Source organism: Bactrocera dorsalis, chromosome 2, assembly GCF_023373825.1.
Source record: "Bactrocera dorsalis isolate Fly_Bdor chromosome 2, ASM2337382v1, whole genome shotgun sequence".
Classification (NCBI taxonomy): domain Eukaryota; kingdom Metazoa; phylum Arthropoda; class Insecta; order Diptera; family Tephritidae; genus Bactrocera; species Bactrocera dorsalis.
The window spans coordinates 74,592,015-74,608,646 of record NC_064304.1 but is presented as its reverse complement, the minus strand read 5'-3'; the positions used below and the strand labels follow the sequence as shown (position 1 = coordinate 74,608,646).

Below are 16,632 nucleotides of genomic sequence, written 5' to 3'. Positions count from 1 at the left end.
GGTTCTTTGCGCGTTGGCCACGGCGACTATCGCATTCGATGGAACGATGAGCTGTACGAGATATACGACGACATTGACATAGTTCAGCGAATTAAAAGACAGCGGCCACGCTGGCTAGGTCATGTTGTCCGGATGGACGAAAACACTCCAGCTCTGAAAGTATTCGAGGCAGTACCCGCCGGGGGAAGCAGAGGAAGAGGAAGACCTCCGCTCCGTTGGAAGGACCAAGTGGAGAAGGACCTGGCTTCGCTTGGAATATCCAATTGCGGTTGTTAACTCGGCTATAATCGCGTAAGCGGTGTCTACGCCAATTAAGAAGAAGAATAAAAGAATTAAGGGGGGGAAATATCTTAGGAACTTCCAAAAATCATTAATCAATTGTAAAACTATTCAAAATTATTGTCCTGAAGTTTCATAGGCTTACTCCAAATATTTGCAAAGAAATAGGGCCTAGGACAACTGCACTTCCTGCGTCGATTGCATAGCTACCAAAACGTTGAAGCTCGTTTCCTCGAAGCTAACATTTTTATCCGACCTTCATAATTGCGATCGAATTACATAACCGATTTCCATGAACTAAAGCGTATTTTATACACAATTCTATACTTGTGTGCGTGAAAGGGCGCTTTTCCGAGAAGAATGGCATTTTGTTGTTGTTAAACTATTTTGATGCCGAAAAGCAGAGGTAAAATTCGAAATTCTCAAAACTCTTCTACTATGCACTTGATAAAAGCTTCATTATTTATTTTTTCGCTTTAGATTTCATTTTAGATTATGTCAATCAACGGGATCTTTGATATTTCCGCCAATTTGTTTTTTTTTTGTACACAAAATAATTTTTATTTTTTAGTTCTATAATACCACCTAATATACATACATATATGCAAAAAATCGGATGTTATCTGTTTATATCCTCCCTTACTAAAAGTGTAAAAATGCCTTTTTTGACAGTACTAGAGTTATCCCTCCTTAACTCGAATTTACACTGTTTTAACAAAGACACACATTAACAAAGAAAATCTTTATGTGAGTTTCAATAATACCCACAGAGTTTTACTACTATTTGTCATTAGTTAGTCATCTCTGAGCATGAACAGTTATGGTCTGAATTCGACTCTTTTTTTGCACGACATACCTCAGAGGAACTATGATAATTCCATCGATTGATTGGTGTTTCATTTATTTTCAATAAAATGGAAAATTCAAATCGGATTTAAATTTTATTTGGAAACTAGTTGCTCTTAAAATCCTTGTTTTTCCATTTATTTTATTTGTAGAACGTATTTTCCTTAGAAATCTTTTTTTTTGCACCATACTTTTTTGAGGATGTGTTATAATTAGTATACTTTATTTAAGGGGGTATTCTAAAGTGTGGCAATTGATAAAAAAACTTTCGATATTTGTACCATCAATTTTCTTATTATTTCTTTAATAGTAGTTAAATAGTTTACACAGTACACAAAATTAATACCAAACAGGTAGGAAAGGGCTAACTTCAAGTGCAACCAAACATTTTATACTCTTGCAACTTGCAGGAATCAAAGCCAGGGAAACACCTTATGGTGTAAAACGTCTAACAGAGGATCGGAATGTAAGCAGTTACTATATATGTATACTTTATTAATGACCAACACATACGGTTTGTTAGAAAAACGAAAAGCATTACATGTAGCATAGGTATGGTAGATGGGGTAGTACTCGTATCGACCTGATTTTACATACAATCAGCAATCATAAAGAGTAAAGTCAGCCAGATATTCGAATTTTATCTATTTAAGGCACAAAAATAGAAGTCCATCGGAAGTTCGAAAATCTTTATACATATTAGGTATGTGGAGGCGAGAAGGATTGACTCGATCACTTGTGATACAGAGACATACCATTGTCAGGAAAAGATTATACCTGAATTTCAATTATATATATCATACATTGACCGACTTTTCGGTCAAAAGTCAACCATAAGTACTGGGACCGCATTTTCGGCACCTAGGGGCTTGAACAGGTTTGTTTAGATTTGGTCAATTTTTGGTAATAATCTGGTATACTTTAAATGATTTATTAGTGCAAATTTGTATCCTGGTCTATTAATTACTTCTTTATTAGTATTCTGGGAAGTGAAAGAACCAAATGGAATTCAAAATTATGCTATATGGTAAACAAGCGTGGTTGTTGCCCGATTTTGCCTAATTTTGCATCATGACATTGGAATATGAGAAGATGCCATATACTCGAAATTAGTCGGCGTGTCCCTAGTTAAGTGATTTTATCAAATAGTGTGCGGTGACACTCCTGTCGCCCAATTTTCACACCGGATTCAATAAAGCCGTCCCATGCCATCTTGAAGGTAAAATTTAATGTCTCTGCCGTAATATTGATTTATTTCGCTTTTAGCAGTTTTTAATAGTACCGTTTAATGGTTAGTTATCTTCCAAAATCCTCTATTTTCACACTGTCGGTAGGAGTTTTTAGGATATTTGCGCTAGGCAGGTTATAGCTTTAGTGGCTAAGTAGATATGTAAAATAAACTTTTTAGAGACGGGTTCAAGCCCAGTTTTTTTAAATTTTTTGCCCACAGGTGCACGTTTCTACTGCGATCCTCTGTTAGAAAATTGGAAATTAGAGTTTTATATCTTAATTTAACTATGGAACTTGAAGGAGTTTAATGATCTGGGCAATTTAGGGGAATCGTGTATCCAGCTGACTCCGAGCGGACTAGTTCGTCTGCTTTTAAATTTCTTTTTATTCTTATAAGACTTGGTACCCAAATGATGTTAACCGAGTTAAGCACCGGGAGTCTTGCTATTGACTGCTTGCTTAACCTAACACATTTCTTGATATTAAATAACTTAGCCTGCTTAAAGGACTTGGGAGAGACATCCGTCCTGCGGAGTAGGCAAGCAATTCTAAATGTACCAGTAATCCATTATTTGACTGCCGACTACTGCTAGAGTTCGGTCTTATATGAGTTCCACTTTATTTTGCATTTATTCTTATATATTAATAGCTCTAGGCCCAAGATATTAAGTTTGAATCGAATAACCTGTGGTCAGAAAAGGATTGCTCTAAAGTGACCTGCCAATCTGATACTAGGCCTTCCCTTTTTCTGTTACATATAATAATCTAAAACTTTCCTCCTAAGCCTAATAAGAAAGATAGGGGTGTTACCTATATTTATAGACTTGACTCTAGCATTACAATCCGAGCTGTATATTAAGAATTAGCATTCGTCTCTGTTTAAATGAGTTAAGCATCACCTCACTCAACCTGGGAAAAACTGGCGCACTCTAATACGACCGCGTAATTCACCACAGCTGATGACACTTCAACGCAACTCACCACACCTGTGCTCCTACCCACTAGACAAAAAGGATAGACAACAGGAGAGGAGACCACATTCGTTTACACACAGCGCCGCGTCGACACCTTTCGCCAGCACCTCCAATCAATTCGATACGATATCTACGTACAGTTCGCATATCAACATACGTTCACGCGCTGCAATAAACTCTCGCACATTAAATCGGATCAATCCTGCATTGGCATTCAACTTTCGTTTTTGATATTTCCACGTTGAGTCACGTCGACACCAGTCACCAGTTATTTACTTCGTGGTACATCGATCCTGTGCGCTAGATCAAGCCGATACTAACGTGATACGACGACAAGCCTGCGCGCTAAATTCTTTGGGCACCCAGTTCGGTTAAGATCGGCATCCGCATTTTTAATAACTTTAAAACCCGATAACTTATGTAAACGACATTTGTACATTAAATAAACATTAAATTAAAACAATTGTTAATTTTAAATAAGTTGGCGTTTTCTTTGGCGATCGGAAAAGTGGTTTGTGCTCCCGTTTGCATATTTAAGCAACACTCGTAAACATGGTCCTTCGAGCCGCAAAGAACGGCACTATTGAAAAAAAAAAAAAAAGAAACAAATAAAATCAACTTCTGTGACATAAAACATATTAAAAACTTGCAAAATCTTGTGCACAAGTGGAAGGCGACATATACATACACATATACAAATATAGAAAAATTAAGTGCAATATATATATATATGTACATACAAAGTGTTTATTGCAAGTGAAATTAAAAAGAAGTGACAAACACATACTTACATTCAAAAAAAAAAAAAAAAAAACAAGTTGAAAACGGAAAACACAAAACGGTTTCCTACCGTTACATCAAAATCAAAATTTTTTAATCAAAATCAAAAAAAAAAAAAAAAGAGTTGTGCTAATACGAAAAATTTTAAAATTTTTTTTTGTGACATATAAATACATATTAATATACGTACATACAATATTGTGCTGAACAACTAAACAAAAAAAAAAAAAAAAAAAGCCGGGCGCGTAAATTAATTTAATTCTAAACGGGCGCGAAGTTTACAACCAAACAAAAAAGAAAAAACAATAAACTCAAAGTGTGATAAATTTCAAACAAAAATAATAAATAATTAAATTAATACATCTGTACATACCAAACAACCACCGGAAGAGCAAAGAGGAAAGGGATACCGTGAACAACCCTAACAACATCAACATCAGCAGCAACAGGAAACACATAGGATACCACTGGGACAGCGACAAATACAAACACGACCATAACGGAAGCTTAAATAGACCCCAAGCTAGAAGCAACAAAAATTTAAACAAAAGCTTTTACAAAACGCAAACGTTCATATCAGAACAAAGAAAATATACGTCATGCGAACTATGCACAAGAGGGCATAAGCTTAAAAATTGCGAGAAGTTTAAAAAATTAAACATTAACGAAAGGAACAACTTTGTCAGATCAAAAAGACTCTGTACAAACTGCTTGTCCAATACACATAATCTTAAAAATTGCAAAAGCAAATTTAACTGCCTATATTGTCATAAAAGACATCATACAATGCTGCATTACAGCACATATCCCTCACCTCAAAGGAGCGCATATACAAAAAGAAACACGGGTTTAATTACAAAAGCAAATCCCGAAAGCCAAAATACTAAAAATTGCCAAGAGACACCATGCTGTTCAAAGGCACAAAAATCTCAAACGCTGCACAGCGAAACACAAAATGGACTAGTCACAGAACTAGTCCCCACCATACCAACTCAAGTTGAGTATAATAAAAACAAATACCTTAATTCACAATTAAGTGAACTGCAAACGTTAAGAAAACTTGCAATAACAAACAAAACTATAAAAGATCAGTATTGTGAGCACTTCTCTAAAGCCACAACTACTCGATCAAATAAGGGCCGGTACGTCGTACGACTACCACTAGAGCCACAATATTCCAACACTCCACAAAGTGGTATAAAAAATAAAGTTAGATTTACCTCTGACAGTCCCTATATTAAAAGGACTTACAAATTTTCGGCCCCGCAGGATGGCTTTCGCCAATAATGGAAAAAAAAAAAATTTGAACAAATCTTAGAGCGGTGGCGCACTACTACTTGTAAAATTAGTGCATACGCACTTAAATATTACCTACAATAAAATTTTCCAAAAAGTTGAATAATATTCACTACATAAGCGCTCCTCATAATTGTAGTTGGAGAGAATCTGTTGAACATCTTGAACATCCCACTTCAAAAATTATAATTATAATGAAGCCGTTCGCAATTACCGGCCACTCTCTCGCAAGATCCCTCAAAGTCATTTCATAGTCCTAACTCCAGTGCTAAGGAGTACCCATTCTGGCCACATCTGAGCCAGGCGTGGAGTTACTATCCTTCATTAGCCGATCATAAATTAAATATCATAAAAAAAAAAAAATTGCGACAATTGCCAATAACACAGAAAAGCCAAATAATAAATAACATGTAAAATAAAGTTGCTTCTCTTAAGCATCTATTTGCATTTTAAATTTCATATTCAAATATGTACATGTGATATATTTTAAACCAAAAGCTGTTTTCCACATACACGAATAAATATGGCAATATTACAACGCCAATATTAAATACTTTTGCTGTCAAATAAATGCTACTCCATCAGCAGTACGGCGAAATACGTACAACAACATATACAAAATACTAGGCAAAATATTCGCCTAGGGGGCCCAGGATGTTTAAATGAGTTAAGCATCACCTCACTCAACCTGGGAAAAACTGGCGCACTCTAATACGACCGCGTAATTCACCACAGCTGATGACACTTCAACGCAACTCACCACACCTGTGCTCCTACCCACTAGACAAAAAGGATAGACAACAGGAGAGGAGACCACATTCGTTTACACACAGCGCCGCGTCGACACCTTTCGCCAGCACCTCCAATCAATTCGATACGATATCTACGTACAGTTCGCATATCAACATACGTTCACGCGCTGCAATAAACTCTCGCACATTAAATCGGATCAATCCTGCATTGGCATTCAACTTTCGTTTTTGATATTTCCACGTTGAGTCACGTCGACACCAGTCACCAGTTATTTACTTCGTGGTACATCGATCCTGTGCGCTAGATCAAGCCGATACTAACGTGATACGACGACAAGCCTGCGCGCTAAATTCTTTGGGCACCCAGTTCGGTTAAGATCGGCATCCGCATTTTTAATAACTTTAAAACCCGATAACTTATGTAAACGACATTTGTACATTAAATAAACATTAAATTAAAACAATTGTTAATTTTAAATAAGTTGGCGTTTTCTTTGGCGATCGGAAAAGTGGTTTGTGCTCCCGTTTGCATATTTAAGCAACACTCGTAAACAGTCTCCATAATGAGTTGCATACCTGCTCTTTCCGCGTACTCTGGGTTCTTCCTCAGCTCTTCCGCGGGAGGTCAAGATAGGGAGTCGAAGAACAGATACATTTGTACTGAATTTTGCTAGGCATTGGCTTTGAATTAGCCGGTATTCGTAGGTACTGTCAAACTAAATGTCAAACTTACCCTTTACTAGCCTGTCTACCAGGTTTGTGGCACCCACTATGCTTCGAAGATTTTAGGGGAAACCCCGCCATCACTATTTTGTGCATTTGTCGACTTGTCGCATTTCAAGGATTGGCAACGTCAAGGAGAGAACTTTCCGCAGGATGTCGTGTCGCGACCTTGCGGGAATCGACCCTAAACAGGACGGTGGAGGATAACAGGTGAGCTCTACTACATAAAAGTTCGAGGAATGAGTATAAGCCTTGATCTATAACCATCACTATAACATCACCTAGTGGGGCGCTGACTCAATGGAAATCTCCCGCAAACTCATCCTCGATTCCATTTTCAATTATGCCAACGCCTTCAGTCTCGTCTCCTTGGACATTACATCCACCCCTCACGTATCAAAAATGTGGCTATTTTGGAGCTCTAGTTTACTTCAGGTATTCGGAATCGTTTTACTAACTGCGGAAGTTTCTTATTTTCGGGGAATGCTACTTCTTCTACAAGTTCTTTCTGACAAGGTTGCCATATACTCTCAAAATGGCAGGTGGCGAGCAGTATTGGGTCCTCCATAATCCGCGCACCTGCAATTTTATATTACTGTCATCTATGTATTACCCCTGCGGATAGGGGGAAGAATATACCCGTTCATATGCAGTTGGCACTTGGAGTTTACTCCAATCTACTCATTGGGTTTGGTCTTTGGGAAGATCCGTGGTAGCTGTGGTTTGAACCTAAAGGCAGGCAGGGTTGCAAAATTTCAGTCCAATGTGGAGACGCATTGCGGCCGGGTGCCGGCCCCAAGGTACGGCAGACGTTTTAGGTTGGCTAAGGTGTCTTTATCCGCCTGAACCAATTAGAATCAAAGTATACGTGCTAAATGCATTTATACTTTGGGGCGCTGATCAACGCACTGTATTGATATATCTACTTCTAGAAAGCACCGTGAGGTACCTTGTCATCTATGTATATATGTTTATCCGACACTCTTCTCATAATATTTTTTTTTTTGTCAAAAATTACGTAAAAACCGTTATTTTCTATCTATCTTTTAGCTGAATAGTTTTTGCTCGCAACTTGCAAAGATCAGTTTTTGGCGATATACTATTGGTTATCATTTAGTACCAGAGCGTATGCTCATTCTTCAACTCTTACAAGGTGCGTTCCAAAGTATACAGGACTTAAAAAAAAAACAGAAGGAATGGGTTTTTTTCGGAAAAATCAATTTATTTAATTCAAAATAGTCTCCTTCTGCTTCAATACACCTTTTTGTCCGGTCCAATAGCATGAACAGTTTGACGGTGCAAGCTTTTTGAATGGCCTCTACGTCTACATAACGCTTTTCTTTCATGGGCGAATGCATTTTTCGCACGGTGCCATATCAGGTGAATACGGGGAGTGGTTAATGGCTAAAATGCGATTTTTGGTCAAATAACTGGTCACAAGCGTCCTTCGAATGTTGGATTCTGAGCAATTTTTGTTCGTCAGTCAATTTGTGTGGAAAAAACCGTGCACACACCTTTCGTAAGCCCAAATGTTCGGTCGAAATGCGATAAATCGATGCTTTGGAAATGTTCAATTCCATTTCCATGAATTTCAATGATGATTTCGGCTGATTTTTGATGAATTCACGCAAAGTTTCGATGGAATTTCCGGTGATCACGGATTTTGATTGGCCCTCATGTTGATCGTCATTTATGTCCTCACGATCCCTTTGAAAACGTTGAAACCACTCGTGGACTGTGCTACGGGATAGGAAATCATCGCCATAAATTTGTATCATCAATTGAAACGTTTCGGTAAAAGTTTTACCAATTTTAAAACAAAATTTAATGTTGGCTCTTTGTTCGAAGCTTATTTTCGCACCGATAACACAAACATACTGACACTTAAATGCAAAAACTTCACTTCCAATCAATGAAATGTCATGAAATTCTCACTGGACAACCGATAAAGATAGCAGATTCTAACGAACCAGTCGACATATACTTAGATGGCGCCACCAGGGGACGCTAGATTCAAAACTTTCTGTTTACTTTGGAATGCACGTATTGCGTAAAAATTATGCAGAACCCACTGCGTAAATGCAGAATACTGTGAGCTGTGTACACATCTAAATATAATGATTATTTTGTGAAGATGAAATATAATTTGAAAAATAATTATTAAACTTGCCTATTTCCTTATAACTGTTGCGGTGCCTTTATAAAATTGCTTAGATAGTACAATTATCTTACAGCCGAACTTAGCGAACATTTTTGTTCGATCTGATTAGTTTTTTAAAATTGATATTGCATATGATCAAAAAACCGAGAACGATATTTAGTTGAAATAGTACATGAAAACTAAATATTTTTATTGAAATTTCAGATCGTAAGGGAATCAAAGTTCGAAGATGGATATGCCGTGAAATATGCGACAGTATTTTCATCTGGTATCATTCGGAACGAAAAAAGATCCAATGGGAGCTACCTCTAATTACTTCAATCGAAAACAAGGATTTAGTCTTCCAAGGCAGTAATGAGTTTTACGTTGATTGCCATATTCAAGGTAAGAGCAAAAGTGTATGTTATTGTTGACTTTTATACAAATGTTATGTTGATTAGTTCAGCTATGCCCAACGTCAGCGCTGCAAGTTTTCTTATGTACTGGGAAATCCGTTGATAATGATATCAATTTTATAATTTCTCTGAGGGCACAATTTCCTGATTTATATATGGACTATATTTATATTTTGTTTTTTTTTTCACAATATATTGTACTTTTATTTCTTGAGCCTGCTTTTTGTTTTAAAAGCCTAACAATAAGTCATAAAGTGTTAAACATATTTAAAAACAAGTAAGGAATGGCTAAGTTCGGGTGCAACCGTTTTATACTCTTCAAAATTGTAACAACCAAGGCCTCAAATTACCCTATTTTAGGTACATCAATACACTGTTATAAATAAAATACGCTATTTTATTTTCATTGGGATAGATCACATATTTGACGATGTATGGGGTACAAAGTAACCCGTAGTTCGAAAATCTATATATTAAGTATATGGGCGATAAGGGAAGTATTGCTCGGATTCAACCCATTTTTGACATACAGATATACCTTAATAACAGAAGGATTAACCCTTTATTTCAGTTATATACTTGTATATCATACATTGACATACATTTCCGATCAAAAGTCAACTACAGTAGAAACTCGTTTATCCGGCCCTCAGTTATACGGATTCGCGATTATCCGGACTACCAATCGCGACCAATTTATATGTACCTACGTAGAAATTATGGAATCATGAACGTGTCGGAACTTGCATATTTCGCTCGCGCAGTGTGGGGTCGCTGCCGCTGCCCGCGCGTTTTTCTGCGTGTGTTTGTTGTTGTGCCGGTGCACCGAGAGGAAATATATGCAATTCTTGCACCGTGCTAGGGGTTTGCAAGAGCGAGAGAATACCCCTAGAGTAATACTGTGAGTCTACTACAACTGAAACGAATTCGTGATATAGCAGCAATGAAGAGAAAAAGTTGCTTACGTTAAATGACAATTACCATTTTAAACCAAATTAAACTTATTACCTACCCACTTATTTCATGATTACCAAATGCAAATTACCAAACACATAGTGTAGACAAATTATTCGTACATACGTACCTAAATATTTTATTGTATTTCATGATTAATGCTGCAGTTTAGTATTACGTATGTAGTGTAATCTAAGAAAATATGTACATACATATATCAGTGTTCATTTCTTAATAAACATTGATTTTCGTTGCAGGATATGAATATCTATTTGTTTTTCTTCATACATTCGATTATCCGGATTTTCGATTATCCGAATGCCTATCGACAACAATTAGTCCGGTTAATCGAGTTTCTACTGTATATGCAACGGGGTCTAAATGTTCGGTACTTAGGGGCTTAAACAGTTTTTATAGGATTTAAACCATTTTAGGTCATAAGGTGGCACACACTGAAGACATTATTCGTGCTAAGCTGTATTCCGTTATATTAATTGCTTCTTGATTTGTGTACTGGGAACAGGACGAATTAAGTGGAAGTTAAAATTGTGCTATATGGGAAATGAGATACATATATGATTTCGCCAAACAGTGGGCGGTGGCACGCATGTTGTCCAACTTTCACATCAGCTCCCATAAGGCTTTCTCATACCTTATTGTTGGTAAAATTTAATGTCTCTGACATGTTTAGTTATTGAGTACCGTTATAAGGAGAGTGAGTGGGGTTATCCACCAATTTCATTCACTTTCACACTGTCAGTATAAGTCACGGGGCCACTCCCACTGTTTCCAAAAAATTTTCCCACAGTTGCCTTTTGCTACTGCTCTCCTCCGTACCAACAGTTTTACAGTCTTGTATCTTAGTTCTTAGTTATGGCACTTTATACGTTTTCGGTTAATGGCGATTTATGGGCCGAACCCATATATAAAATTTCATTGAAATATCTCACTTTTTACTCAAGTTACAGCTTGCACGGACAGACAGACAGTCTACCGGATTTCAATTTTTCTCGTCATTCTGATAGCTTGTACATATATATATACTAGCGGACCCGAGGTGGTCCTGTACTCACGTCTTTAATCCGAAATTTTCAAACTTTTTTCAATAAACTGCAACAATCTGAACCGTTTTGATGAAAATTATTATTAAAAAGTATTACAACATCTAACCCATTACAGGTACATACATACATCACAATTCAACCAACCCATAGCCTGTGAGTATGTGTATACTCTATTAGTGAAATTAAATCTAGAAGCTGTATTTAGTAAAAATTTAAGTCGTTTTAATTACAATCAAGCTATTTTACTTCGTAACATATATATATATTTTAATTTACATAAAGTTAGTTTATCGTAATGCCATTGAATGTACAATATTTTTGCTTAATCCTTGAGGCGTATAAAGAAACAAATTCGATGGTTTTTCAACTCTGGAACATGCAACATATAATTGACCGTGAACAAAACACGGATTTTTTGGCGATGTATCGATGTTTGACCTGACAACAGCAAATTTCATTCCAGTTTGGATTACACACCAATGGGATAAAAAGATCTGGTCCGATGTTGTTGATGCCATTTGTTGCATCTACGGTACCGATTATGATTAAATTTTATATTATATGTCGTAATCTCTCACTTTCAATTTTTACATACATATTCACAACGTACTGATGAAATAGTTGTCTGCATCGAAGAATGTTGTTGTCTTCAATAGCACGAATCATCAACCTATGTATATGTGTAAAACTTCATAGCACTAACTGTCTTCATCAGTTCTTCACCTGAAGATGAACATAAAGGGTGATTTTTTAAGAGCTTGATAACTTTTAAAAAAAAAAAAAACGCATAAAATTTGCAAAATCTCATCGGTTCTTTATTTGAAACGTTAGATTGGTTCATGACATTTACTTTTTGAAGATAATTTCATTTAAATGTTGACCGCGGCTGCGTCTTAGGTGGTCCATTCGGAAAGTCCAATTTTGGGCAACTTTTTCGAGCATTTCGGCCGGAATAGCCCGAATTTCTTCGGAAATATTGTCTTCCAAAGCTGAAATAGTTGCTGGCTTATTTCTGTAGACTTTAGACTTGATGTAGCCCCACAAAAAATAGTCTAAAGGCGTTAAATCGCATGATCTTGGTGGCCAACTTACGGGTCCATTTCTTGAGATGAATTGTTGTCCGAAGTTTTCCCTCAAAATGGCCATAGAATCGCGAGCTGTGTGGCATGTAGCGCCATCTTGTTGAAACCACATGTCAACCAAGTTCAGTTCTTCCATTTTTGGCAACAAAAAGTTTGTTAGCATCGAACGATAGCGATCGCCATTCACCGTAACGTTGCGTCCAACAGCATCTTTGAAAAAATACGGTCCAATGATTCCACCAGCGTACAAACCACACCAAACAGTGCATTTTTCGGGATGCATGGGCAGTTCTTGAACGGCTTCTGGTTGCTCTTCACCCCAAATGCGGCAATTTTGCTTATTTACGTAGCCATTCAACCAGAAATGAGCCTCATCGCTGAACAAAATTTGTCGATAAAAAATTTTCGAACCGAACACTGATTTTGGTAATAAAATTCAATGATTTGCAAGCGTTGCTCGTTAGTAAGTCTATTCATGATGAAATGTCAAAGCATACTGAGCATCTTTCTCTTTGACACCATGTCTGAAATCCCACGTGATCTGTCAAATACTAATGCATGAAAATCCTAACCTCAAAAAAATCACCCGTTATTTATGAGAAAAACAGAAATTATTGACTTAAAATAAATGTAAGATAATCTATAATTTGCAATTGTAGTTGGATTCCTTTGTTTAATATTTAAATGATATCCATCTTCTCCTTCCCAAAATTACAACGGATGCTGCAAAGCATCGTAAGAACGATGTTTGTCTTGAATTATTTGCATCGTATTATATCTGCGTTGTATGCGTATGTCTCGACGTTTATATCCGTTGTATTTTACCAGCCATAACAACTGCAACTTCACTTACGTACTCTCCACACTTTGCCTGCTTTAATGACAATGACGTTGTCGTTTTGCAGACTCTTAGAAAAGGTCTTGAACAATTGTACCAATTGGTTATAGTTTTTCAAAAACGTTTCCAAAATGTCCCAAATTCCTCGTTGTAATGGTTGGAAGCGCAGCGTGTATGTGATTGTTGCTCCTCATTTCCCATAAAATAAATTTGTAAAAATTTGTATATTGGCATCAAGCATTGGAAGCATTGTACTGATTCAATGGCACACTTGACCTTGAATCCTAAAAGAAAATTCAAAATTCCGACCATCTATAATGAACAATTTTTGTTGCTCTAAATGACGTCATTTGAAAGCAGCAATTGAATTTAGGAACTTTCCGCAAAAACAATTTCAATTAAGATGTGGTTCCAGCTAAAAGAGTTTTTAAAGGCTCCGGCGGTATATGCGCAACATAAACCAGCTGATTCACCTTTGTACTTAAAGGCATGACAATGTCGGCACTCTTTTTCCATACTACCGATCGGGATTAATGGATGTGACGAATAGTTTATTTCAGGATCATATTCAAACGCGAGACGATTAAGTGGTGCTCGATTATCCTGCATTCGTCGTTGGTTATGCTCTCTGTGTGCGTTGGTCGCTTGTTGACGTGCCCCTCGTTGTCTTAAGGTGTTGGCACGAAGACGTTGAGTGCGTGGCCTCGAATTTTCATTTGCAAGTGTACAGGACTTAAAATCTTATAATATTAACTACGAAATATTTTTCTCAATTTGATCGCAGCACCAACTCTCGGGATTAACTAAAAATAAAATAGAATAATATTGAATATATGATACTGCGATGGTAGCGCGGTCTTCCGGATTACTCTTTCCAAAGGTACCTTCAGATCGTGGCGGCAAAGAAATCACAATTGCGCCATTTCGGCATATAACTTATGCACCGTTATTCCAATAATGCGCAGCAACAATAACCAAATAAAAATTTTGCTTTCCGATATTTCAACCTATACCTATATTTTTTAAATACCTATATTAATTAAAATTTATATGTACGGATATTTAGTATAAAAGTACACTTGTCACAACTAGGGATGGCAAACTCGATTCCGATTCTACTCGAGAATCGAGTTTTCTCGTAAAATACTCGAGTTTTCGGAATCGATCTTCAGTAGTCGGAGTCGATTAAGAATCGATTCTTGACATTCGACTTTACTATTAATTAAGTGACCAGTTTCAAGTTATAAGCTTATCCAGCTCTCAAGAAATGTAAAAACTTCATATAAAAAAACGCTTAAGAAACGGTCAAGAAACTTTTCTACGAAAAATTTACTGAAGCAGGTGGAGTACCAATTGAATTAAGGCAATTTATTAATCGGCCGATAGTAGATAGAGGTAGTACATCAGATCCATTACTTGTTTGGAAAAGTATCGAAAATGAGTATCCTCACGTATCGAGGATTGCAAGAAAATAGTTATCAATTTTTGCGACTTCAACACCTTGTGAACGTTTATTTTCGCATACTGGGCTAACTGCGAAGAATTAAATTCGCAGCCGGTTAACGCCAGATCACTTAAATATGCTTTTGTTTTTAAGATCTGTCCCGGAAAATGTATGGTTTTCTTAAACTGACAATTAGCTTATTGTTCTTTTACTTATTTTAAATTTATTTAAAAACTCATTTTATTAAACTTCTTTAAACAACTTGAATTATTTAAAAAAAATTTAAATGAAATGTAATGTTCCCTGTACCTTATTTATAAACAAAACAATATAATTGTTTTTCACTATTTTTGTGTTTTATTTAATCGATTTGAATTATTCATTCAATTTATGCCTTGTGATTTAATGAATATATTTTTATCCTTTTTATTTAAAATCGATTAGAATCGGTTTTTGCCCCGGATAATCGATTCTTAGAATCGAAAAATATAGAAAATTTGTCAGAATCGAGAATCGATTCTGTAACTAATTTTGCCATCCCTAGTCACAACACAACTATTTAAAGAGAACATACCTTATTCGCATTGTTGCGATCGTCATGCTGTTGCTCTCTTGATTTATTTTGGCTCCCTTCATGTGCTGAACACATAGAGACCGACAGACTTCAAGCGACATCTCTCAAATATTAAAACACACGTTTTTATGGACATAGTTATTTAGGCAGCTGCACGACTACACGACAGCGGGCTCTCAGTTGTCGCTCTCCCTAATAAAAAAATATTTTTAAATTTAACGACTACAGGGGAGAAGAGAGGAGAGGATGCCACTAATATGTAAAATGTAAAAAAATTTAAAGCTCTAACAAACCTGACGTTATTTTACAAAGAGAAACACGAAATAGCCCTGTTATATCATTTGTAATAACAATTGATAATTTAAAACAAATAAATTTGCCTATTACAAATTTTTTGCTTAAAAATTTTCATTTTGAACAAAATATTAAAATTTCAATTAAGTGAAAGGTATTACTTGTAGTATTGTAACAACGAAATAGTGTACATCCAAAATAGGCAGCTGTGTTGTATCGTGTACATACCGGCCATTGTTACATATGTTCACGTATCAGGCTTCACGACGCCATTTACAGTTCATTGTCGTGCAGTCATGTCGTGTTGAACCAAATTGTGAATCTAAACCATCCTCGCATCTGCCTGAACACATACAAAAAATTTCATCAAAATCGGTACAGTCGTTTTAGAGGAGTTTAGTGACATACATATACACGCACACAATAAATGTATATATGTATTAAGATAACCCTATATCTCTCTCGATTAGCTTTCGGTGATACGACAACCGTTACGTGAGCAAAACTATAATAATCTGTAGCAATTGGTTGCAAGAGTACAACTAGGCAAGCTCAAACAAGTGATTGAGCTGTTTTGGTGATACCCTGCTCTTTAGTACGCAGGTATATCTGTTCTTTAAGGGCGTGTTTGCTCGTAGAGATGTATTAAAGAATTACCCAATGGGTTTGGGTGATATTGGAGTTTAGACATAGGCTATGTTCGTAAATGCATCATGACGCGCATCATGACGATTCCATAACAAACAGAACGTTCAGAAATGCCAATATTGCAGCACTGCAATAATCAAACGTTCAAAAAGACAACACTTCTATCAGCTGTCACTCATAATTTCTATCAAAAAATTGTTTACTGCGATGTCTGACGAAAAGTAAGTGCAAAACTGTTTTATTTTAATTTTTGTATTGAAATTTAGTTAAATTATGTTAATAATAATTGTATAAATTA

At 36.3% G+C, this 16,632-nt stretch overlaps 1 protein-coding gene and 2 long non-coding RNA genes across 13 annotated transcripts in view; 1 reads left to right on the top strand and 2 right to left on the bottom strand.

Moving 5' to 3' along the window:
* The window catches only part of LOC109579336 (cholesterol 7-desaturase nvd), a 202,416-nt gene that overhangs the window by 69,109 nt on the left and 116,675 nt on the right, over nt 1-16,632 (top strand). For 8 of the 9 annotated variants that reach the window (XM_049450086.1, XM_049450080.1, XM_049450085.1 and 5 more), the window contains one exon: nt 9,246-9,425. In XM_049450086.1, the coding sequence (XP_049306043.1) occupies nt 9,246-9,425 (180 nt within the window). Of the gene's footprint in view, nt 1-9,245; nt 9,426-16,632 lie in introns of those variants that run through there. The other variant, XM_049450084.1, reaches the window with a different exon arrangement.
* Nucleotides 11,573-16,632, bottom strand: part of LOC115066241 (uncharacterized) — a 34,367-nt gene continuing 29,307 nt past the window's right edge. The window contains exons 2-3 of the long non-coding RNA XR_007421973.1: nt 12,050-12,219; nt 11,573-11,981 (exon numbers count right to left, since the gene is read on the bottom strand). This is a non-coding gene — a long non-coding RNA (uncharacterized LOC115066241). The remainder of the gene's footprint in view (nt 11,982-12,049; nt 12,220-16,632) is intronic.
* On the bottom strand, nt 14,041-16,620 carry LOC125776805 (uncharacterized). 3 transcript variants are annotated; one of them, XR_007421980.1, is made up of 4 exons: nt 15,915-16,620; nt 15,393-15,584; nt 14,259-14,404; nt 14,041-14,177 (listed from the first exon to the last, which is right to left on the bottom strand). It is a non-coding gene; the product is annotated as an uncharacterized LOC125776805 (long non-coding RNA). The 3 variants fall into 3 exon arrangements; XR_007421979.1 differs by having other exon boundaries at nt 14,259-14,387; nt 15,915-16,574; XR_007421978.1 differs by having other exon boundaries at nt 14,055-14,387; nt 15,915-16,573.